The sequence below is a fragment of the Felis catus genome, chromosome D2 (assembly GCF_018350175.1).
Source record: "Felis catus isolate Fca126 chromosome D2, F.catus_Fca126_mat1.0, whole genome shotgun sequence".
NCBI lineage: Eukaryota > Metazoa > Chordata > Mammalia > Carnivora > Felidae > Felis > Felis catus.
Genome location: NC_058378.1, coordinates 55,503,925 through 55,529,883, shown reverse-complemented (window position 1 = coordinate 55,529,883; position 25,959 = coordinate 55,503,925). Strand labels below are relative to the sequence as shown.

General features: G+C 46.4%; 1 protein-coding gene across 2 annotated transcripts in view; it reads right to left on the bottom strand.

Annotated features, from left to right (window-relative positions):
- DNTT (DNA nucleotidylexotransferase) overlaps positions 1–24,837 on the bottom strand; it is a 30,837-nt gene extending 6,000 nt beyond the window's left edge. The window contains exons 1-9 of one of the 2 annotated variants that reach the window (XM_019813622.3): positions 24,564–24,837; positions 13,242–13,413; positions 12,173–12,301; positions 10,510–10,680; positions 10,130–10,201; positions 8,816–8,939; positions 6,840–6,972; positions 5,442–5,550; positions 837–1,082 (exon numbers count right to left, since the gene is read on the bottom strand). In XM_019813622.3, coding sequence (XP_019669181.3) covers positions 837–1,082; positions 5,442–5,550; positions 6,840–6,972; positions 8,816–8,939; positions 10,130–10,201; positions 10,510–10,680; positions 12,173–12,301; positions 13,242–13,413; positions 24,564–24,766 — 1,359 coding nt within the window. In that variant the 5' untranslated portion in view covers positions 24,767–24,837. The remainder of the gene's footprint in view (positions 1–836; positions 1,083–5,441; positions 5,551–6,839; positions 6,973–8,815; positions 8,940–10,129; positions 10,202–10,509; positions 10,681–12,172; positions 12,302–13,241; positions 13,414–24,563) is intronic. The other variant, XM_019813623.3, reaches the window with a different exon arrangement.
- Positions 24,838–25,959: the final 1,122 nt, after the last annotated feature.

The window sequence follows — 25,959 nt, the reverse complement described above, 5'->3', positions numbered from 1 at the left end:
AACTCAAGGTTGAGGACAACTAATTTGTGTCATGTCGTTCATCCACATAAAACCCTCTAAAGAGTCAAGTAACAGCTAAAGACTCAAGCCAACAGCTAGCTGCCTGGGGACACTGATGAAAGCGGGCAGCGCATACTACACCGGGAGTGGTGGGGGGAAGCTCGTGCTAATGAGATTCGAATCCTGGGCACCCTTGCTGTGAATGTAACTGGAGGGGAGGGAGAACCGCCTCTTGGCCAGCACCCATCACGTGCCGGCGTGGCACTGGGGGCTCTGCCAGCTTCATCTCACCCACCCCTGCAGCCCAGGGAGGTGACAGAGTCCTTGCCCTGGCTTCCTTGGCGGGAAAGCTAAGTCTTCAAGGGCATAGGGAGCTCTGAGACCCCCAGCCAGTGAGACGCAGAGCAGAGGCCCATGACAGGTCCCGGAAAAGCCAACCCTGTGTCCTCAGCCACCTTGCTGCTTTCTCTGCTTCAGTGGTCCTCCGTCTCCAGCTACATCCGAAATGCCAGCCTGAAATACCTGCCGGGCTTTTTTCGAAAGCAGATTGCTGGGCTCCACCCCCGGAGTTTCTGATTCAGGAGGTCTTGGGGGGGTGGGTGGAGAGTTTGCGTGTCTAACCTGCCCCCAGGTGATCTGATGCTGCCAGCCTGGGACCAACACTGAGAATAACAACTGCTCTAAATTAATCTGTGTCACTGACCTCGTGCAGGTAGAATGCCCAGATTTGGAGGTTTCTGAGCACTCCTCCCTGTCTGCCTGGTCCCACTGCCATTGTCTCTCTCCTGGGCCCCGGTGGACCCAGCCTACTTCTTTTGGATCTGTGTAGCACTTACCCGCGAGCCAGTCCAGCCCAGCAGGGCAAAGGCACGGCGCTCGTAGGGGCACATGACCAGGTCCACACGGATGGCCTTCCAGGTCTTCCCTTCCTGCTGGCTACACTTGCCACTGTCCACTCTCTGGTGGTGCAATTTTAAAATCAGAAAGCACTTTTGAAAATGATCTAAAGCATCCACCTTCCTGCTAGGCAACTTGAGCTTTTCAAATGTCGACTCCACAAGGTCGCAGTATAAAAGTAATTCCTGAAAGCAAACAGAAAGACATCAGGAAGAGTCCCCAGTGGACAGGGTCTGCAATTTGATACTGGGCTGTTAATGACTGCTCTTAGCAGAAGCTTTACAGATTTGAGCAGAAGGTGGGCATGTTGTGCCCTTGCCATGCAAGCCCACCTGGTAACCCTGGGAGAGGAAGCCAGGAAGTGGGTGTATTAGCCTATGTAGCAGAGGAACTTAGCAGTTAGAGAGGCCAAGGCCACTTCATGGCAAAGCTGCCCAAGAATCCCTCTCCTTACTTCCGAATCACAAGTCAGGGCTCAGAAACTTGCCTCACCGCTTTGAGAACAAACCAATCATGAACAAAAGCCCTGCTGTTTTTATGCAGTTGCTCTGAGTCAGTGTCCCTCTATATTATATAGATGACCTGGTTTATTTGGCCCGAAGGGTTGTGGCCGGAGGCTCAGCCCCGCTTTTGGGCAGGACGAGTCACTACCTCTAGGTTGCATTTTAAGATTGTCACTGGGTCCGCCTTGGGGACTGGGATACAGTTAGTGACACATATCTCCCCCAGTGATGCCGAGTCAGAACGAGAAGAAGAGATTCGAAGATGTGCTCAGCGACCCTCCAATTTGTCTGCTCCGTGGAAACTCCTCACAGCACAGGGCAGATGTGGGGCAGAGAGAGAAAGAAACGTGTAATCAACTGCTAAATCTTGAGTGACAACTAACAAAGCAAAAAACCTCACAATAATTCAGTCATAGCTCTGCGGGTAGGTGATCTGTTATCAGACATTCCTCAGGTCAGCCCGTCTCCAACTTTATCATCAGAAGCATTTGGAAAGTTTGTCACAGCAGTTTGTGGGGGCCTCTCCCCAGAGTGATTCAGTGGAAGGAGAAAGGGTGAGGATTTGCATTTCTAGCAAGTTCCCAGGAGATGCTGATGCTGCTGGTCCAGGGACCACACTTTGAGCACTTTGGTTCAGTTAATTTTGTTATTAGGAATGCTCTGCATTCCCTCTGTAGCCCTCCGGGAGATATTGTTCAATTCAATGGACTTTGATAACTTTTCCTGTTGCTGATCTCAAAAGAGGGAACTCTTGCCCTTCAGCGCCCCCCCCCCAGGAAAGGTATTAGGAAAAACACACACCATCTGAAGGGGGGGGAGCACTGATGTCGAGAAGACCCTTTTGATGAGAGGCCGAGTGTTGCTATAGAATAGTCTCATAACCAGCTCAAGAAAACACAATTGTGCTTTTTAATGAAACTTACAAAAATGAGTACAGCATAGCAGACTTCTTTGTAAACTTGAATCATGTACCTTTGAGAAGTGAGCTATTAAAATATTAACAAGTCTTTCTCTGAAGTTAAATCTGCAATAACACCCACCTCCCTCCAAAATCCACAAAGCTGTCTTCCTAAAAAGCTGTGTTTACCCTATCGCCACATGGTGGTGACATTGGCTGGTCATAGACAATGGGCCATTTTGTAGGGTTTTGCTTTGGATCTTGCACGGTATTTGGGAATGCATGCCTTGAATAAAAAGCTCCTGTCTGCATACTCAGACACCTTCTGCAGCAGGGGCACAGTTCTCAACGCACGCACACAACCCACACAACCCCTGATACTGCCTCCTGCCGTCTGACCTGGGCTGTTTGTGGGACATCTCTATCTTCTCCCGTTTCTTTCCTTGTTGGTCCCCATTTCCCCTTGAGTGACTTCTCTCTTTGAAAACTCCTTCAAAGTTTTGGGCTCTGCCATCGATAAGCACAAGCTGACTAAACTTCCTATCAGCATGTTCTTTTCTTCTTACTGGAAATGAAGGGACTCCTCTTGACCAGGAGGGAGGATCTTCCCCTGTTCCTCCCTCCCTTCCTCCCCTGGGGACTGAGCACTTGACTCTCAGGTACATGACATGGGGTGGGAGAGAAGTGCTTAGCCCTCAGCTTTGCCTCTCACAAAGAAGGAGGCACCATCACCCCACGTTTAGTATCAGGCTCCCCCAACAGAGAGGGAGGGTGGCAAGGCTGGAGGGTGAGGCCCTCCCCCTTTCTGACAGCCAGGATCCATCCACACTTCTGTTTCAATTTCCTCCAACCCCTTCTCAGAAGACTCCACATCCCCTATTCAAAGTCAAGTCTGTTTTGCAGTGGGAGTGAATATGTTCTCTCCTCTAAAGTATTAATACTTTCAGTCTGTCAGCCTTCCAGGAACTGAGGATGTAGCCTGGTGAACAGTGAGCGGCCCCGAGCAAGGTCCCACCCACCAGGGGTCGACCCCACCCTAGTCCAGGGGTGAACCCCACTCCAGTGAGCCCTCCCCTCTTTGGGTTGAGCTGTGGTGGCCAAGAAGAATTCAGGCTGGCAGGAGTCTTCGAGATGGGGACCTCCACCAAAGATCAGTATTTCCAAGTTCCCTTTCCTCCTTTTCTTTCCACCGACCAAGGGGTCTTCTCCAAGGCTCACGTTTAGTTCACTAGATGGGCAGCTCACACCGACGCCTACGGGCCGTTTGTCGTGCTCACATAACACGTGCGTGCTGTGTGAGTGTGCTCATGCCTGTCCTGCGTGGGATATCATCTGTATAATCTGGAAAATGCGAGCTCTGGTAAGAATGTCAGGGCTGAGGAGCGAGGTAGAAACGGAAGTTACCCACGAGGACTTCACAGCCAAGGTGGTGGGGGCAGGTCCGGGGCTGCAGGGGTTCAGGCAGAGCTGGGACACCCAACTGCCACTCGGTGTCTCCTCCCTGAGGTCCTGTTTGTCCGCAAGAGGAGCAGGTGCACCTGCTGGCTCCTGGGTGCCCTCACCTGGCACGGGGCCCGGCTCTCCGGCAGAGCTCAGTGAGTACTTGTGCAGGAGCCATCACACCGATGGCCACTGGTTATTAAGCGTTTACCATTACCGGGCACAGCATCAAGTGCTCTATCTAATTCTCTCAGTTAATCCTCTCCGTTAATGAAGCGAGACAGCCTTGCTCTCCCTGTTTTATAGACGAGGAAAGATTAAGCAAAGCGGCCCAGGTCATGCAGCCAGTAAGCTGCAGGGTTGTGCTTTTAAAGTCCCAAATAAAACCCCCCGGGGCTTAATGTCCGCCTTCACCCGCGCCTGCCCGTCTCTCTGCTTGGAGGCCAGAGGTCTGCTTTCCTCAAACTGAGGAAAGAGGAAAGGAAAGAAGGGTCCTTGTCTCCACGTCCCACACCACCATCTCCATCTTAGTCTGGAACAGTCTCGGAGCCTGGGGAGCGCGGTGCCTAAACACCAAGGTCAAACAGGCCCACCCTCACAGGGCCCCAGGTCTTGCTGTGCCCACCCAGGCCTTGGCTAGCAGGCCCATGAATGGTGCTGTCTATCCGTGAGAACCGTCCACCTTTCCTGCTTGAGCCGAGCCGAGGGGCCCGTGTAGGTGGGGCTGACTCTTCCCTGTCCTGCCTTCCCTTGGCTTGGCCAATGAGGTTCACTCTCAGGGCCCCTGGCAGTCCCGGGGCCCACCCTCCTGAGAAGGACAGAGGGGGCTTGGGATGGCCTCACAGGTGAATGTGGATCTGGTTCCAATGTTGGGTCCGCACTTCTGGTGCCCCTGGCTCCAGGATCGTGTGTTCCCCGCTCTCATTTTCACTTTGCGGCTTCTCTCCCTCTGGCGTATCATGAAGGTTGGCCCACGGGCAGCAGAGGCGAGATCACTCAGGAAGGATGAAGCTGTGCCAGAAAAACACTAGCCCCAGCATCCTCGCCGGCCAGGCCCACAGGTCCCTGGGGTGGCTCCCTCTGGGCCCTTTGGGAAGTGGAGCTCTCCCTGGAGTGGGGCGCGGGTCGGGGCCCTGCAGGCGGCTCTGGCAGCTTCCTCTGCTGGGCAATAGGTAGCCCGAGGCGAGTCTGATCTCCGCAGTGGGTGGGGGCTTCTGAGCCCAGCTGGTCCTCGCTGGTTTCCTTCTTCCCATCTCAGCACAAAGTCAAGGTCATTGTTGACCCGCAGAGAGTTCAAGGCAGCAGCGACATCTCCTGGCTGATAGTATCCCAGTCCCCGTGGTCCCGCCCCACCCCTAAGCCTGCTACCACCCATCTCACACCTCCCAGGTCTGTAGGGCACAGGCGCCCCATTCATTAAGGAGCGGTAACACTTCCTCCTGTCGGACACCGAGACCTACGGCCCTCGGCCCCTGGACACAGGACAGGGGTGTATAAATAAGATAGATATTCACAACACAGACTCTAGGACCCCAGGCAAGTAAGTCTTATCGTGTGTCATGTGGCATTGTGTAAGCTGTTGCAAATCGCTGAGAATCCAGTATATGGTCATGACACAAAGACGAGATAAATAGTGTGCAAAATTCAATGGTATAATGTAATGCTTGAGTGTCCAAACATCTACCTGTGATCCTTCTTCTTACCTTCCTTTGCCATAAGTTTATCACTTTAGGTAAAAGTTGTTCCTCTTCTTCGTCTGTTGATCCGGGGATGGTAATTAAAAAATCAACATCGTGCCCAATCTTCTTACCCCTGACCAAAAAAAAAAAGTATAGGATGGAAATCAATTAGATTTTTAGCTCTCAGTTTTTACAACTCACTTTTGTTTCTATGCCCTATGCTCAACGTTTGCAACACAAAATGCTCGTGATATTTTTTTTTATTTAAATTTTTTTTTCAACGTTTATTTATTTTTGGGACAGAGAGAGACAGAGCATGAACGGGGGAGGGGCAGAGAGAGAGGGAGACACAGAATCGGAAACAGGCTCCAGGCTCTGAGCCATCAGCCCAGAGCCTGACGCGGGGCTCGAACTCACAGACCGTGAGATCGTGACCTGGCTGAAGTCGGACGCTTAACTGACTGCGCCACCCAGGCGCCCCTCGTGATATTTTTTTTTTAAACAAAATATCCTTGATCGTACAACTCTACTCCTTGCAAGATAAATTTATGACATAGAAAAAGTCACACATGGTACGTATATGATTATATATGTGTGGGTAAAAATAACACAGGAAGTGATCCCTTCTGCATACTCACATGTGCACACCCACCCCCACATGTGCACACAGACAGGCAGATCAGAACCGGTGACCAGAACCGAGAACTGCATGCACACAATACGAGAGAGGGTTCTCCAAATCATGGTATTGACTGAAGGCATTTTCTTAGATTTGATCTTCCTCTCCCACTTGCTCCCTCACTTCGAACTTGGCTTGCCAAGATGGCCAATAGCTAACAGGTAAGAGGGACACAGGGAGAGCTGGAGGAAGGGGTGGGAAGGAAGGAATTTCTTTCCAAAAAGGAGGCCTCAACATCCAACAACTGCACACATCTCTGTGAAGAGTTCATTCATTCATTGACTCAGCCAGTATTTCTTGAGCACCTATATTGTGCCAGGCACCGGGTTCTCACAGAGGACTAATTTCTACAAACTGTGTGAGGAAAGCATGCATACAAACAAATTACTTGACAGGTAGCACTGAGGAGGGGTGCCTGGCTGAGCATGGCACCTGAACTGAGTCATAAAAGATGAGGAAAAGTCAGCCAGGTGACAATTTGAGGAAAGCCAGTGCAAACACGGAAGGGTCTGACTGGGCAAGTCACAGAAGCATGAAATAGCTGCATGTGTGCAAAGAAAGACAAGCCATTTGGGGTTGCTGAAGTGGAAACCCGAGCTACAGAAGATGAGGCCACCGAGAGAGGCTGTCACCAGATCACCAAAGGCCTCTGTGCCGTGCTTAAAACTGAACTGAACTTCTGAAGATGGGGAGCCACTGAAGGTGTTAGAGCAGGGGAGGCAAAAGCAGCCCTCGTTATCTACCTCCGGAATCCTCCTGTCATGGTGACGAAGGCATCAGGCAGAAACGCCCAGACGGCCTCTTTAACCAGCACACCGACTGCCTCTGCTTCTGCCCTGGTCACACAGCTGACGAGGTCTTCATAATAGAGGAATCCTGAGGGGCCATTGGACAGGTCAATGGAGAGAGTGACACGTGAGATGACCAGCCCTCTGTGGGAGGTGATTCCGCCCCCAAATAGAGTAAACATGACCACAGGCATCAACAAACTGTTTCCACAGAGATGGGAAATCTCTACTCTCTTGGTTGTGAATTTTTCATGGTAATGATGACTCTTCGCTTTCTGACTTGTAAGAGTCTTACAATTTCCTGACTAAGAAAGAGACTATATTTCATATCCCTCTAGAAACCAAGCTGTTCAAATATAGCTCCTTGTTGAAGAACCAGCCTTCTTAATAAACTGTGCCCTATAATTATTTACAGATCATGCATAAAGATTTACAATGGAGGCTCAGGCCGACTTGTTATAATGACTTGGTTATTCCCACAGACCCAAGGAAGGAGCTTCTTCCAAAAATTAAAAATAGAACTACTGTGTGATCCAGCAATCCTGCTTCTGGGAATACATCTGAAGGAAATGAAAACACCATCAAAGGAATATACACACCGCCATGTTCATAGCAACATTATTCACAATAGCCAAGACATGGAAACAACCTAAGTGTCCGTCAGTGGATAAAGAAATTGTAGCGTGTGTGTGTGTGTGTGTGTGTGTGTGTATGTGTGCACGCGCGCATGGAAATAGGATTATTCAGCCACTAAAATGAGGATATCCTGCCATTTGCAACAACATGGATGGACCTTGAGGGCTTTACGTTAAGTGAAATAAGTCCAAGAAAGACAAATACTGTATGACGTCACTTATGTGTGAAATCTAAAGACAAAAACTCATAGAAGAGAAATCAGATCTGTGGTTATCAGAGGCCAGTGCAGGCAGAAGGGGAATTGGAAGAAGGTGATCAGAAAAAGGTACCAGCTTCCAGTCCTAAGATAAGTAAGTACCAGGGATGCATGTACAGCAAGTTGGCTACAGCCAACACTGCTGGATGCGTCTTGCTCTTTCGAATCCCAATTATATTGTATTTCGATTGCATGTTAAAAATAAATGTTTAAAACGTGTACAATTTTTGGCCCCTTATTGGCATTTCTTCATTAATGCCAATTAATGCCAAATTCATTTTACCAGAGCCTCCCGTAAATGGAAGCGTCCAAGCCACCGCCTTCAACCTGCGGGAGGTCCTGCCGGGCTGTCAGCTGCCTCTCTCAACACAGTGTTCTCTTCTCCGGCTGGTCGGTCATGAGCGGGTAGGTCAGCCCTGTGTCTAGATTTTCATGCTTTCCCTTCTATTTCCTGGTATCTGACAGTTTCTAACGCAGATCCACATTTATTCCAGCAATGACTCTAGTTCGTTGAAATATTTTTGACTCCTCAACCTTCGTGTCTCTTTCGTGCGCATGACTCCTCCACTCCTCCTTTCACCCACAGGAGACAGTCAGGACCCAAACATCTACAGCCAGTTCAGTAAGAAGTAGATCAACAGCACAACCCTGTTTGACATCTGGATGCAGGAATGACAACAGCCGCTATGCAAAGCGTCTTTGCTTATGCCACGCAAGGTGCTAAGGACTTTGCCTACGTTATTTGATTTATTCCTCATTAACTACCAGTGTTACCTCCCTTTTAGAGATGAAGTGACTTAGGCTCCAAGACTTGAACAAGCTTGCCCGAGATCTTGCAGCCACAGAATGTTGGAGCCAGGATTTGGATCCAAGTCTGTCTGATTCCAAAAGCTTGTGCTTTTAACCATAGTGCAAAAAAGAGGACGAACAAGGTACCCAGCTCACTGAGACTGGACTTGAAGTTCAGCTAACTCCGAGCCCTACCGCAACCTGGCCAGCCCATGGCAACATCAGGAGATCCGTAGGAGAGACAATTTACCTGCTTTCTGCATTTGTGTGAACTTCAGGGTTTTGTCTGACTTTATTTTACTCAGAGTTCGGAAACCCATCCTGAACCATTTCTCAGATGTCTTCAATCCCACTCCAAACACAGAAGTAAAGAGCTGAAACAGGGAAAGGCATGCCTTTAGTTTCTGACGTGACCGTTATGACAATGAAGTGACACTTTTCAAGGTCAAGGGATTAGGAAAACAGTGTAAGCATGCTTCTGACCCAGTTTCTCCTGCGTATGACAAGTGGGTGAGTGATGGTAACTTTTTACAGAGCTTTTTGTTTCGGGGGGTCCTTTCCTGACCTATGGTATTACAGTGGCTGGCATCTGCATAGGCTTCCGTGTAATCTGACCGCCCTTTGCCTGTTCCGTCCACGTGTGACCACAGCTTTCCCTACCAGGCACTCCCCTTGGCCGGGGGTCCCTTACGCACACTCATGCGCTGCGGTTTTAAGAGGGATGCTCATGTAGGTTGTATGAATTCTCTGCCGTCACTCAGCTGGTAAGCGGCACAGCCCAAACTCAAATCCAGGCTGTCTGCACTCCAAGCCTGGGCTCCTGCCCACAACCAGCTTTTAGGCCTTTGCATCACTCCGGAACCAAAGGGACGGGCAGAAATCTCTGCCACCCTGAACTCCAAGGTGGGGAACACTGGGGGGGGAACCAAGCCCTGCTTCGAAGTAGAGAAGGACACGGTGGGGAGCTTCCAACACAGGTTTGGTCCTTAAGAGCAGGTTTGTTTTGTCCCATGCTCCCAGTGTCCCCGTGCTATTTGTGCCCATGAGTGACAGATCCTAGAAGATCCTAGAAGATCTCACCACAGCATGGCAATACGCTCGTGCACCCGTATTTATTTTGGCATCTGCTTCCTAGACCACTATTATGGACTCATCGTGCCCCCTTCCACTCATATGTTGAAGCCCTAACCCCCACTGTGATGGTGTTGGAGATGAGGCTTTTGGAGGGAATTAGGTTTAGATGAGGTCATGACTGTAGGGCCCTCATGATGGGGTTTGTGCCTTACTAAGGAGAGGCACCATGGGAGTTGCTCTCTCTCTCTCTGAGTCATGTGAAGGCACATTGAAAAGGTGTCAGGAAGAGAGCCCTAACCACAACCCGACCGTGCTGGCACCCTGATCTCGAACTTCCAGTCTCCAGAACTGTAAGAAAATAAATATTTGTTGTTTAACTCACCCAGTCTGTGGCATTTTGTTACGGCAGCCCAAGCTGACAAACCACCTACATTAAGTAATGGGGTTAACTGAAAAACCATTTTCAGCCAACGCCTGTAAAATTACTTACTTTGAAGGACTGATATCGTTCATCATTTAACACAGCTTTAACTTCAGAACTTTCTCCATCTTCAATAATTTCCTGCACGGACAGTTGAAAAAATTGTTAGGGGCACTTGGCGTGGCTCCGTCTGTTAAGCATCCGACTCTCGATTTCAGCTCAGATCACGATCTCACGGTTTGTGGGACGGAGCCCCGCGTCGGGCTCTGCACTGGTAGTGCGGAGCCTGCTTGAGATTCTCTCTCTCCCGTCTCCCTGCCCCTTCCATAGACATGATATGACATCTATCTATCTGTCTGTCTGTCTATCTCACATCTGTATATTACCTGCATTCCCTTCCCCCTCCTGCCTCCTATTAGGAAGCAGGACAAATCACATTTCACCCTTACCTCTATGACACACTTCACTTTGTCCCCCAGGCAGGGAATTCCTTCTGTGTCCTTCATACTGATGATTGTGAATGGCAGAGATTTAAGCACAGAAGCTGCTCTCATAAATGTCGCAGAGGAGATTTCATTTTCTTTAAACTCATAGTTTTCCGCCAGCACCTCGAAGGCGTCCTGAAGAACAAAACCAGGTGAGCCAAACACGGCCTGTCCCCAGCCCCTGAGCTAGTAGTCACTTGCAAACACCTGTTGCACTTCGTGAGTGTTGAAATACCTCCTGACAGTCTCCTCGAAGGGTGGGATGCGGTCTCCCATGTCTTTGCACCCCTCCCTTGCTATGAGAGGAGCTGAACTGAAAAGACGGGTCACAGAGTGCTTCGTAAGGAGACTTTGAGTTTGCTGCCATTAGATATTCAGGAGCGAGTCAACCAAAACCTGATCGCATGCTCACTGCACCCCCACTCGTCATTGCTCAGCATGACCCCGCCCTCTTTCCTTGCAGGCTTCCCCACCAGCGTGCGTCCAGGGTTCTGCCTGGATCACTGGGCGCCTTCATCTCTCGGCTTGTATGTAAAACACAGTCAGCACTTAACATGGCAACAGAGGGGCGTGATCACAGGACACGGACCCAAGGCGGGCTGTTTCAGGTAGGGTGCATTTGCATTTCTAGCAGAGGAGGAAGTAGCTACCGCTGTGTGGCATCATGCTTCCGTGCCCAGTACTGCAGTTTCCTGTTCTTCCCGGCAGATGTGGGGCTGGAAGTCTCGAAATGAGAAGTTTTGTAGTTGATACCCTACCACATGTTTTAACAACCTGACTACTTTCTCTAGGCTGGAGAACCAGCAGCTGTGGACCTGGGAGGGTCATTTGAAACGCAACTGCCGAACTTCAGGCCTGGGTGGGGCTTTGGAGACAATCTGGCTAATTTCTAGTTGAATGGGTGAGGGAACCGAGGCTCAGAGAGAGGAACTGACTCGCCCGAGCTAGTTAAGATCAGAGAGGTGAGAATCCAGGCCTGCTGTCTCTCAGTGGCCTGGTTACCCAGCAAAGGCTGTTTATGCATTAGTGCTGTTTCTTTGTAACTTGCTCTTACTATGTTTTGGACTAATTACAGTATTTGGTCTTTCCAAATATTTGCCTTTGACAAGTGTTGTGCCCCAAAGTGACAATTCTCATCAAATAGTAATTTACCATCTCTAAACAGTATAAATATGTTTCTGATTGTATTTGTCCGTGTCTACAACAGAAGTGGATCCATTCTGGACTGAAATAAGAACCAGAGATCAGGCCGGGGGCGGGGGGAGTGAGTGAACGTGGGGGGCAATTTTCCTAGATATTCAGAAAATTACACAATTGAATTTGCAGATCCATGGGGGCGCCTGGGTGGCTCAGTCGGTTGGGCGACCGACTTCGGCTCAGGTCACGATCTCGCGATCCGTGAGTTCGAGCCCCGCGTCGGGCTCTGTGCTGACAGCTCAGAGCCTGGAGCCTGTTTCAGATGCTGTGTCTCCCTCTCCCTCTGACCTTCCCCCATTCATGCTCTGTCTCTCTCTGTCTCTAAAATGAATAAACGTTAAAAAAAAAAAAAAAAAAAAGAATTTGCAGATCCATGGAAAGACGCTGCAAGCCCTTCATTTGCTCTAGGGGTTGTTGTAGAGCCCCTTACCGTGAATATGTGGTTAAAGTTGTTTAAAGTGGTTCTTCTCTGACATGCATACAGAGGGATCTTTTTTACAACAAGTGGCGGAGTCTCCTGGAGCTCTGGGTTGGGGCTAGCTGAATAATCTCTTCTCACCTAAACAAATGCGGAAGCATCCGTTTTTAATAGCAATCAATAGTCATAATCATAGATATTATGAAGGAGAAAAATTGGAGGCAGTTTGATGGCAATTGTCCCTGGAGAGGATAAAATTATAGGAGAGTCAGATTTTATGTTACACGCATCTCTAATATTTGCATTTGCTACGGTTTACATGTATTGTATTTTTTTAAAGTTTATTTGTTTGTTTTGAGCTGGGGAGGGGCAGAGAGAGGGAGAGAGAGGATCCCAAGAAAGTGCTATACTGTCAGTGCACAGCCCGACACGGGGCTCCATCCCACGAACTGTGAGATCATGACCTGAGCCGAAATCAAGAGCTGGAGGCTTAACCGACCGAGCCAACCCAGGCGCCCCAACATGTGTTATTTTTGCAATGAGAAAAACAAACGTGCAAAGAACCATCAATTAAGTACCATTTTCCTTTTCCACAAACTCATGTACTCATGGTCTGAACCTTCTTCCCGCGGGTTCTAGCATTAATGGTGAAGGACTTGGAATTAAGAGATTAATTTTCATCAGTTTTTCTTTATGAATGATGACAGTCAGAAAAAAAAAATAGGAAGCCTCTACTTCTCTGGTTACCAGAACATCAAGGCTTCCACATTTTGAAATATTCGTGCATAGTGTTGTTCATAAAAGCAGCTACCATTTATCAGCTGCCTGTCATGGATCAGGCTCTGTGGTAAGCGCTTTACACGTATGTTACTCTAATTCCCTAACCATCTTGTGAGGTAGTTTCTTTTGCTGTCTTATATCGTAGAGGAGGAAACTGAAGCTCAGAAAACCCGAGTGACTTTCCCAAGGTCCCACAGGGAGAAGGCAGACCGCCTGGGGGTTAAGCTCGGGTCTGTTGATTCTATAGCCCATGTTCCTAATCGTCGAGAAAAGGGCAAAGAGGATCAACCGTAACACTCACAAGCTGGTGTTTTCCTGTCACCTCTACTGGTTCTCCTGCTCCCATGGATTCTATCAGCCAGGAGATGTCCAGGAGCTCTAGCTGTGAGCTGGCTTTTACATTCTGTACCTGCAGCCACTCTAGGACGTCTGAGCCAGAGTTGTTTTCCGCGACAATGTGCGTGACGGAATCACTGCAGAATGCAAGAAAAAGCTATCAGCTGAGGGGGATTTCAAAAGGAGAAGGGCTCTCCTCTTACCTTGAGGTGTTCAGAACATCCCATCCGACGAAGAAAGATGCATACTAGACCTGACCATAGGCACAGAAGATTTAGGCCTCCAGGGAAGGGAATTCTACATTAATTAGTGTAGCCACAGTGGTCGATGTTACATGTCAGACACAAGAAAAATTAAGAAATCATGAACAGAATTGTGGTGTCAATGGAAAACCAAAGTCCAGAGATGACAGAAGATGAAATTTTTCTTAAAGTAGCACCAAGCATTCCACATGAGGCTTCGGTATGCCATTTCGTATTTCTTTGTAGAGGACTTCAGTCCAGTGTCGTTCAAACTGTCTATGACCCACAGTTAGAAATACGTTTTATATTATGACCTAAAATAAAAACATAGATACATGTAGATATGCTTCTAACATCTCATTAAATTGATCTCACAGCCCATTAATAGATGGTGACCGGCTTTGGGGAAGTATTACATGTTTTTTCAAAGCACAATCTTGTGACAGAGGGTAGGCAGGAAGCTTTCGCCTAATAATCACTGAGCACTTAACCATGCTTCGGCACCATCCAAGTATCTTACGCCCATCATCTCATTTGATACTAAGTTCCTCAGGCACGTGTTATGTTATTCATACTTCAAAAACGAGGAAACTGAAGAACAGAGTTTAAGTGACATTCTGAAGGCCACACAGCTAGTCAATGGTCTTCATCCTTTCTGATTGTCTTTTTTTGGGTCAAGTAGGTTATTTCTAGTTTTTAATAAGTCTTCACGGTCAGCATCATATCCTTGGAACCAATGTGTTTTCAGGCTCTTTCAGTTCAAATAATCTATGAATCTGGGAGATAGCAAGATGCATATTTGGGCATCCAAGAGAAAAATAGAATTCTTTTCTCTTTCCTACTTCTCTTCCTTGACTTCCTCTTACTCCTTCTCCTTTTTTGATTGACTCTTAGAAGCATTGGGTATTTTTTTGTTGACTGTTGTATTCACAGCCCAGGTTCCTTGTGGTGGCAGTGGTGACAGTGGTAAGAAGTTGGAGTTTCCAAAGAAGGAAAGGGAAGTTTGTGGACATTAGTATCTTATGTGAGACAGATGGTTAACGATATGTTATGACAAGGCATAAAGCATGGACAAGATTTGCAAGTGGTGTGCAGAGAAGGAAAAGAGCTGGTGTGAGCCGGTGTGAGCTGGGAGAGGCTGGCTGGCTTTGTGGAAGGAGGGGTTTGTGTCCACTGATGGATGGGGAGGGATAGGAACCTAGATGGCAGAACCTAGGGCCCTCCTGGAAGAAAAGGTTCAGAGGCCAGAAGAAAAGTAGGGGAATGGCCTGGATCAGAGTGAAGAGTTTATGTTGGGAAGTAGTTGTCGATGTGGCTGGGTCGGTTGGGGCAACCAGGTTACAGAAGGTCTTAGAAGCCTCATTTCGGAGGTTGGATCTTATTTTCTGGGGTTGTGGAACCAGTGAAAGCTTTCGTGAGCAGGACACAGTGATAGCATCACTATGTTATTTAAAAAAACTAATCTTGGAAACCAATTTGACAATAAACTTCATATATTGAAAAAATACAGATTATTATAGAAAGTTAAAAAAATAATAATAAATAAAAAAAACTAATCTGGATGGGGGGTGGGAGGGAGGAGAGGGTGGGTGATGAGTATTGAGGAGGGCACCTGTTGGGATGAGCACTGGGTGTTGTATGGAAACCAATTTGACGATAAATTTCATATATTACAAAAAAATTTAAACAATAATAAATTGTCCCCCTTTAAAAAAAAACTAATCTGGTCCACACAATGGTTTGGAGGGGAGGGTGATGGGTGGGAGGGTTGGGAGCTGGATAATTCTCACCCAGTTTGGCTCCTGTAGCACCAGGAAGGAAGGCAAAAGAGACAGAAGAGGGACCTCTGGCTTTAGTTCACCTGCAAGGGCTGAAGTGGAGAACAGAGTCAACTATTATCCTCCCGTATTTATACAGGAAAGTAAGAGTGCTTTGGGTAGAAATAGGGATTTCAGAAGTTGCGCCTCTTTGGGGGACAGTGGAAATGAAATTTATTTCAGGCATGCTGCATTTGAAGGATGGCCAGAGGTCCAAGTGAAAATGTCCAGTTGACAGTTGGAATCTAAGTCTGGCGTGGGGAGAGGGCTGGGGGCTGGGGGCCAGAGCTGAGACCATCTGGATGGCAGGATGTGCAGCGGGCCAAGCAGAAGTATGTCGTGGTGAAACCACATCTGACAAGAGTTGGGAGAAGGCAACTTTCTGCATCCCGATTCTAGGTCCACATCATTCCAAAAATTCTTTATAACAAGCTTCTTGCAAGAGCATTTATGTGAAGACTTTAAGAAGACAACAAAAGGATTAATAGAGCTACAAAGGAAGTGTTATTCCATCTAGATTTCTGCCCTTTGGAGGGAAACTTCATTATTATATTATTATTAATTGTAGTATAATATTTATTTTTATTATTATTATTAAGGCTCTGTCTAAACTTCAAGGGGAGAAGGGTATGCTGAGGAGGAGCCCTGGGGCTCAACTTCCAAATTCAAGCCCCTCACCATCCACTCTCCTATCATCCCACCCCCACTATTGCTTTCCTTGGGGCCATGTGGTAATGTGTGAGCTCACACTATTGGATGAGAACCACATGCATTTCTTACAGAGTTAATATAAGCATATTTGCAAATGACAGGTCAAACATCCTATGGAAAAAGACTGATTTAAACTTCCAACCCCTGCTCATTAAGCAATCAGCAAACAAAACAACAACAACAACAACAATAGAGCACACACACGCACACAATCAAATGGGACCTCTTCAGCCACTCACACAGAGCTACTCAGAGTTGGGGACTGCTTGTCACTGGTTCCCACAAGGTAAGCACAGAAATCGAAAGTCAGCATTTAGAAACTTTAATGGTAGTTCAACACCATCACAGTAGCTTATTGTTCGTTGTTTGTTTGTTTTTTGTTTGTTGATAAAAACATTGATCTGCGGTGAATTTTTTGAAAACTGGTCCTTCGCCATAAATCACTTAAGGAACACTGTCTAGAGAATACTGTCTGTTCTGGCCCGGTCTACATTCCCCGTCTTCTTGTGTTGCCTGAGTTCGGCCGATAGACTCCTCGTGGCCACCTGGCTCTGGACTACAATGTGCTTCCTGTGTTGGGCTTGTCACGCGCCCTTCGCAGACCATTCACCGTCTCTGACTGTGTTTGTTCACTGTCAGTTCTGAGCCTGTGGCATCAGTGCTCCTGGGAGAGCCACTGCCTCCCCTGTGTTCTGCTGACAATTTCTCAGTGCTGTGCTGTGGCAGCTCTTTGTCCATTTGCTGGTAGAGCAATTTTCTCTCTGCTCGGAGTATGCCTATATTGGAAATATTAATAATATTGGAATATTACTGGCCAGACACTGTGGCAGGCACATTTCCTGCATTCCCTCATTTAATTGTCAACAATGCTGTGAGGTAGGTAATTTCGCCCCCATCTAAGATGAGAAGAGACCTTGGGGACATGAAAAATTCACCCAGCTGATGATTGGTGGAGCAGGATTAGATAGATCCTTGTTTTGTTCTATTTTAATCCAAAGCCCGTGTGCAGGACTAGACTGAACGACCCCTCTGTGACTTCGTGCTTTTTCCATGGCTGTAGAGAGTCCTTTTCACAGAAGGAATAACATCTGGAAGGGTGGCATCATAATAAAAAACCCTGATTCCCTCCAAAGGGCAGAAACAGAGAGGCAATAACACTTTCTGTAGGCCAGTTCCTATTGGCCACACTGTCCCTGCTGCTGCACAGAATTTGTGTTTGGTGCCTTTCGTCCAACGGCATATGGACCACAGTGAGACTGCAAGACACGCAGAACTGTCCCAGAAAATCTGAAAGAACAGTTGCCATAGCTACACAACAACATGGAGAAGCCACGGGGAGGCTGGCAGGCTCTCTGAGCTCTGAGTTTTCCTAAACCTCACAGAGAGGCGGATACGCTGAGGTGGAGCCCCAGGGCTCACCTTCCAAGTTCGGGCCCCTCACCATCCACCCTGACCATCCCTGCTGCACCACCACTGTCTCTTCACCAGGGATGTCTCTGGACACGGCCCTGCCTCTACCAGAGACAGCCAGCATGCCCGGGGACGCGGAGGGAGGAGTGCTGGGTAAGGATCCACAAAGAATATAATGTACAGGCATATGCCCAAGAAAAGACTGGAGAGAAATACTCCAGACCGTTAGAAAAAATAAACACACACACACACACACACACACGTGTATATTCTTACTTAATCCTCACAAGAGTCTTACGAGGTGGGCGATATAAAACTTCAGATGAGAAAACCAAGGCTTGTGGAGGTTCCGTGAAACCAGGATTCAAACCCAGCTGTGCATGACTCAAGCAATCTCTTAACGTTCCACTAGACTGTGGTTAGACCCCTGAGTGAGGTGCTGTTCAAGGTTTTTTTTTTCTATATTTTCCCATTTTCTGTCATGAACCCTCTATCATCACATTCTACTGAAGGGGGAAAAAATACACATGAATGTCATTTTCAAGGCCAAAACCTGGCACTGGGGCTGAGGTGGTACCTGTCTGGGTCCCAGAGTCCTGGGCTTTCTTCACATACTAAAAGGTGACAGGAGGGAGCACCTGGGTGGCTCAGTCGGTTAAGCGACTAACTCTTGGTTTCGGCTCAGGTCATGATCTTGTGGTTCGTGAGTTCTAGCCCCACGTCAGACTCTGAGCTGGCAATGCAGAGGCTGCTTGGGATCCTCTCTCTCCCTCTCTGCCCCTCCCCTGCCCGTGCTCTCTCCGTCAAAATAAATAAATTTAAAATAAACAAATAAAAGTGACGGAAGCCTCGGGCAGTGACCCCCAGCCCCTTCCAAAGACTCCAAGGTTCTGCTGAGATGGCTGTTCCTGAAATGTCCATGAATTCAGTTCTTTAAGTACACCTAGTTCCTTAGCCAGGGCCAATCACTAATGCCTTGGACTAGGTTTGGGAGGGCTTGAACCAATTATAACAATTCTGAACTAGGATTTGTCCCTCAGCTTGCCACAGGGAACAGTCAATAGATAGACCATTGGTGGAATGAATTCATGAATTAATTATCCATAGCTCTAAAGGAACTGAACTCGTGTCCACCAGAGACATCCAAGAAGCGGGGTTAAAATTCAGATGCCTGGGCCTTATGAGCAGAGATTCAGATTCAGTAAATCTTACCCAGAGCCCGGGAATGTGCTCCCTTGGTAATTCTGGCCTAGTCAGCTCCGGTTAGTCATTGGTGCATAACCAACTATGCCAAAGTTTGAGGCTTTAAGAAAGGCAGCGATTTGACTATAACTCACAATTTGGGGTCAAGGATTCAGAATTCAGGCAGCTGTTGGGTATGGTGCCGGTGGAGGCGTGATGCTCCTTGTGGCTCGGTGCATCTGGCACGCGGGTGAGGATGGCGGGGAGGTGGGCTGGGCCGCATCTATCAGCCCGAGCACCCTCGCGTGGCCCCTCTCGGCAGGGACTCAAACTCCTTACATGAGGTTGTTTAGCAGATCCAGGGAGCGGCAGAAGCCCCAGGGCCCTTTATGACCCAGCATCAAAAGTCACGCGGTGACACTATGTTGAAGCAGTCACAAGCCCTCTCAGATGCAAGCAAAGGGAAAATCGTCCCTGCCTCTCCTTGGGGGCCACCACATTCTAAGACGACCTCACAGCCTGAGAACCGCATTTTGAGAGATGGTGCTGGAGAGAAAATCTCTCTTTCCCGCACACTGGACTCTGGGCTCCATGGTACCGGGGTTTCCCAGCATGGTACTCGTTGCTCTGAAGGTACGTGAGAGAATTTTAGCGGGTACACAACTGAACACTGAAAAGGCATATGTGTTTATATCTACATGTTTAAATTTATGCATATCAGACTCATGTTTTTTATGAGTTTCATGGTTTTTATGTTGTTCCTTAGGACAAGGCTAAATTATTACTACTTAAAAATTTTTTTCAATGTTTTTTTTTTTTTTTTGAGAGAGGCAGAGCGTGAGTGGGGGAGGGGCAGAGAGCAAGGGAGACACAGAATTGGAAGCCGGCTCCAGGCTCTGAGCTGTCAGCATGGAGCCCGATGCGGGGCTCGAACCCACAAACCGTGAGATCATGACCCGAGCCAAAGTCGGACACTTGACCGACTGAGCCACCCAGGCACCCCAAGGCTAAATTATTTTTAACAATTCATCTTAGGGGCAATTAGAAGAAACACATTAAGTATATAGTAACATATGTGGTAAAACATACATGATTATAAGAATCATGAGTGTTACCCTCAGATGTTCAGAAAGCCCTGAGTTATGACATTCACTCACAAATTTTGGTTCTGATTTTTTTTTTCTGGTATCTACCTCCTCACTGCTCCTGTCTTTCTTTTCCTAGTTGGTCTTGCCTCTGAGTATAATTAGAAAAATGCTTCATGAAGAAAGAGGTGGCCCTCCTTCTTTGCCTGGAGACAGACTGACCCCCACTCTGACTTCCACAGTCTTCACGGATGGTCACCTGCTTTTATCTTTGTCTTTAAAATTGTTTTCTTTCCCCAGAGAGGTCATTCCCAATTCTTCCCATCTGATGTAGGACCTATCTTATACACAATGACTTTAAATAGTAATTTACAGTTAAACTGAGCTAAATACCATTTAAAACCCTCCTGCCAATTTCCCTTAGCAACTGATCTGTTTCAGAATCCCTGAAACAGAAAAATCGAGGCAGTTTTATTTGGTTTTGTTCCACACTCATACTATCACCAGTAGATAGGTTTCTATTTCCAGCCCTGATATACTTAAGACTGAAGGGGTCTTGCCTTGTTTTGTTTTTTTGTTTTTGGGTTTGTTTTTTTTTTGGTCCCACCTTAAATGAAATTATGAACATGAATTTAAAATCCACAGATTTTGAAACATGAGGTAATCTGGACCAGAGAAGGGCTGGAGCTTACAATGCATGTCCTTGAATTTATAAAGTTTTTATTATTTTGCTGATTACAAAAGTAATACTGGTGCCTCATGGAAAAATAATTTAATTACAACAATTAATCTTGGTAATCACAAGTTCCTTTGTCTGGTTTTATATTCGTCAAATTATTCTTTGAGTAAATATTCTTTTTTAATGTTTTTGTTATTTATCTTTGAGAGAGAGACAGGGCACGAGCAGGGGAGGGGCAGAGGGAGAGGAAGACGCAGAATCCGAAATGGGCTCCAGGCTCCGAGCTGTCAGCGCAGAACCTGATGTGGGGCTCGAACTCACGAGCCGTGAGATCGTGACCTGAGCCAAAGACAGATGCTTAACCCACTGAGCCAGCCAGGTGCCCCTGAGCAAATATTTCTTGAAACTACTGTGTATAAGAAAACTGTCAAAGTTCTGAGAATGAGCTACAGGATGGCCCCTAAGATGCCCTTGTCCTTATGGAGCCAGGGAGGAGTAATTGGATAAGATGTAAAGCCAAGTGGCAGAGCTGGGACCAATCCTTCACCATTGATCCCACCCATGTTCTGGGGAGGAAGTTCTGTCCTCTAGAAAGGTTTCCAGGGGTCTTGGATGCAGAGAGGTGTAGGGAGGAGGGATTCAAGGTTGGGGTATATCTTGCTTTCAACGGACAATACTTCCCAAAGATACCCTTGTGGACAAATTAAGATGTTTAAGCAGGACAAAAGTGCCATCCGGTGGGTTTCTACTGCTCCAACAGCGGAACTGAGCAAGTGTTAAACTACTGGGTGGTGTCACCCCGGAAAGCGACCCTCCTTAGCCACAGCCCTTTCTTCTTCAACATCAGTGATTTAGGTCAAGACATAGTAAGCTTAACTAATGAGTTCACGGAGGAGGGTCGAAGACAGAGTTTTAAAACAGCTCAAAGTATTAGAACCAGGGAGTGAAATAAGAACATGACAAGCACTGGATTCTCATCCTTCTCTGGCTCATCCTAAATAATGTAAGGATTATGAAGTTGCTCTAAAATTTAGGATATTGACTGTGGAATAAAACTCAGTATCTTTTTCATGAATGTGCAAAATGTGTCCAATGACTTGACATCTCCCCTGATTTCTATTTTAAGACCCAGCTTCGTATGGTTGTTGAATAGCATGTTTTCTGAAATTTAACATTAATATAAGATATAACATTAGTGGAACTCATTCCAAATATAAGGATACAGTGCACGTATGCTCGGGAATGAAATAGCTCCAGATAGTCCAATGGATTGAGGCACACCATTTCTAAGCTATGTGTTCAGGTCCAGGTAAAGTAGGAATCAGATGTTTCCTCGAATGTAATCCTCCTGGCAGCCAAAGAATGTGCTAGAAACTATGGAGATTGCTCCCTATATATATAATATATATAATACACACACACACACACACACACACACACATCTTCTCTTTCTTTGAATCTTATGTACTAGAAAGAGAAAGGATAGGCTTCACTAATGAGAAGTATCCTTTCGTAAAGAAACTAACTTTATTTTTAAAATATACGCTTACCATAAAAAATTTGGAAAACACAGAAAATAAAAGCAACCATAATTCCTTCCTACTATACCCTTCCTCACAAAATAATCACAACATTTTGATGGTTTTCCTTCCTGTCTTTGTTCTCTTTGTTTATATCATTTGACCTAGTTCAATTCCTGTCCTTAGGGTTTTACTGTCAATGGATCCAGCCAATTAACAAGAGAACAATCACACTTCACATCTGTATAACTGTTTTGTTTCACCAAAGCACATTGACATCCATCCTCACTTTTGGTGCTTACCTCAGATAGAACAGACTATTTTTCAGGAAACCAAGGGCAGAGAGGAGAGAGGGGGTCTTGCTCCCCACCACGTGGCTGGAAAGGGTCAGAGCCAGAACTGGAGCTCTCTAGATTTCTTATCTAGAGATGTTCCCCGGCCATAATTTCTACTGTCTCTCCCAATTACAGTCTATGTATCTCTGTACAGAAATTCCGTTTGAGAGCTAGGACTTCTACTTCCTGTGGTTTATTTTTGTCCATAGAACACGTTTGCATTTAACGTGTCTTCTGGGCTGTCAGCCTGGTAGCTTCGCCATCACATGCCTGGCAGCAGTTAGCTCACCCTGCACAGTTTCCTCTGTTGCCTGAGCAGCCGGGCTTGGTCCTTGGCAGCAAGCATCTGGGGGCACAGAACTGCCTCTCTGGCTCTGTTGCCAAAAGAAGAAACCTGCCTCCTGTGTCTTCCCAACTACCTGCCCGAGCCACCATGTCTGTATTCGTAGCTGTGTCCATGACTAGTCAGCCCTTGCTGGAAGTATGGCCGTTTCCACCGAGAGAGCTTTCTATGTAAGTGGTACCTTGACCATCTGGCTGTCGCCTTCCTGCCTGGCCCTTGTCAAATTTCTTTACCACAAAAATCAGTTCCATATTTGCAAAGGCTTTTCATTTCTGCTTTCCAATTTCCTTTTTTTGTTTTTAATTTCCGGGGTTTGCCCTCTTTAACTATGTCATCTTTTCTTCCCCCAGTTCCAACATTTTATGTAAGTCCGTAAGATTGGGTAGACTTAACAGTTAGATGAAATCTACAATTTCATGGAAGGAATGTTGAGATTTGGAGCTTAACATCCCAAACGAGATAGGGGGCTAAAAAGAAAAAAAAAGAGGCAGAGAGGGGGAAAGGAGTTCATGTAAAGAGAAATCAGATGGGAGAGAGATCATGGGAGACTCAGGAATTTCTGAATAGGGCATTTTAGTAAAAAATAAAATAAAATAAAATAAAATGTTTCTGTGACATTGACTCTTCATATGAATTATGAGTATTTTGGAAATTACCATATCTTATTACTGACTTTTGTCTTGTGTTTCTCTAGCAATATGAAGCTGGCATTTCTTCAGCAGGAAATGCTTGTCAGTTTTATTTTTAAATATCAAAGACTATTTTTAAAGTAAAACATTTATTTTCACTTAGAATTCTCACGGTTTTTCCCAGGAAAGTTGTGGTCAATCTCATCCTTGGACAAACAAGGCCAGCCAACTGTCCTGGTCATTCTTCAGCCACTGCAAGCCCCGTGGCCGTTCTGTTTGGAGCTACTTATTTCAAGGTTTTAATACCATTTGTTTCTGGATTTTGTTTTGTCTTCTCTTCCATCCAGTGGAGACCGGTTAGATGAACCACAAGGCTAATTGCTGCAATGAATGGGATTGTGAGCAAACAAGTGTAGATGACCCAAAGAGTTGCCCTTTTGTCTGAGCTCTGACCTCATCACTTGGCCCCATGTCTAGCAGCCCTGGACTGAGCTGTCCTTGAACCTTTAACCAGAACCCCTAGCTCCGTGAACCCCGCTGGGACGGCTCTTCAGAAAAGCATGATCAAGGTCACATTTGGGTGCCTATGGAGAGCCAGCTGCAGTCACTCATCCTAGCCCATCACAGACACTGGTCACCTCACCACAGCCAGATATTTAGCTTAATTGTCAAAGAACCAAACCATTATTTCTGCCTCAGAGTAGCTAAAAAAATTTTTAAGTTTGTTTATTTTGAGAGAGAGAGAGAGCACAAGCAGAGGAGGGGCAGAGAGGGAGAGAGAGAGAGAGAGAGAGAGAGAGAGAGAGAAGAGAATCCTAATCAGGTTCTTCACTGTCAGTGCGGAGCCCCATGTGGAGCTTGAACCCACAAACCATGAGATCACAACCTGAGCTGAAACCAAGAGTCAGACGCTCAACCTACTGAGCCACCCAGGTGCCCTGAGTAGCTGAATTTTTTGATTGAACTCAATAGCGTTTTGTTCAGTTTGGTCAGGAACAAAACTGAGTGGTTTCTGCATTAAATTTTCCAATTATATTTCTGTTATCATCCCTGGATACCTCACCTCATAATGGTGAAAGGCAAAAACAAAAGAACAGAAAAATAAGAAACCACCTTATCTTTTGGTGCCAACTAGTTTCAATATAATTGTATCAGTTATATATCTTATTTCCTTTAATTAGCTGGCTTGAATGTGTTCTTTGATTTCAAACCTATTTTCCCAGGAGAAGTAGCACTTCTTCTATATGTGGAAGAAGACACAGGTTCTTTGGGTTCCAAAGAAGCTATTCACAAAAACCCTGCCCATTCACAAAATGAAATCAGTGATGTCCTACCTGAGCTCATTTTCAACCCTGAATCCTTTCCTTCGCGCCAGCTCCATGAGGAAGGCTCTGCGGGTGGTTCCCATTTTCTTCTCCAAAATATAGAGAACCAAATCCCGAAACTTGATGTCATGCGGAGGAGAGACCATTGAGGCACCCATCTGCCTGGGCCTCTTCTTCCGAGGGCCCGAGTGGGCCATTTGCAAAGGATCCATGGGAAGAAGCTTCTGATGCTTCTGCCTGTGCCATCGATCGGTGTCTCCAGAAGTGAGGGAGAGCCTGCCCTCCTTCATGAAGAGCTCTGATGTCATCTTACTGGCAGACTCTGATGTCAGGGAAGGGTTTCCTGGGCCCTGCCCTGGTGATGGCTTCCTGCTGAAGAGCAATGGAGAATTTTTATCTCCGTTCAACTCATTTGTTCAATGTGGAGATCGTAATGGAAACAGTAAGTTAACTTTGCTTTCCTATGTATAATCTCACCAGATCCTCAGAGTAACCTTGTGAGGAAGGTAGGGAAGCATTATTATTCCCATGTTAGCATCTACCTATCTATTTATGGTTCATTTATTCATTCGGGCCCCTCTTGTCTTTGTCGTCTATTCCTTTTTAACCTTCCAACTTGCCTGGTTCTCTTCCTCTCTTGGGCAATCATTATAATACATTGGATTTCTATAGGTTGTGTGGGTGTTATATGTTGCATGCAGTTTTTTGATTTTACGTGAATGGCATTGCTAAGTTTCTCATTCTGCTGATCACTTTTTTATTCAAAACTATGTTTTCAGTTCCCTCCACATTGCTCTATGTGCTAATTTGTTCATGATGGACACTTTAGCTATGTTGGTGCATTTTGTAAGTGAGGAAACCAAGTCTCAGTTGACTCAACATCATAGAGTAAAGAGGCAGAACCAGGTCTTGAACTCAGGTTTTCAGACTCCAAATGTTATATATCTCAGCTTTTTCAGTGGATTAAGTTTGCCTGGAGAATAGTCTATTATGTAACTCTAAACTTGGATCTTTTGGGATGGAATGGGATGATCTTTAGATGAGAATTGCTGTCATAAAAAGGCATTTTCATAATTTTATGTGCAAAATAAAAATTAGTATCTCTCATCAATATACTTTATAAATCTCATTTCTTGACCATCTACCAAGTGGCCAGGGCAAGCATCTATAAGCCTTAGCTGATTGAATTTTCATAATACCACTGCCTGGTAGGTGTTGGCATCCCCAGTGAGGTAAACAACTTGCTCAAGGTCACAGAGCTAATAAATGGTTATAGGTAGGAAATTATCAAGCTAAGTTGAACTCAGATCTGTCTGCTTGGCACAGAGGAAGCACTTCAAATAAATGTCATTTGGTAGTAATTTGATGTTTTGTTTTTAGAGAAGAACCAGTTCGATCTGAAATC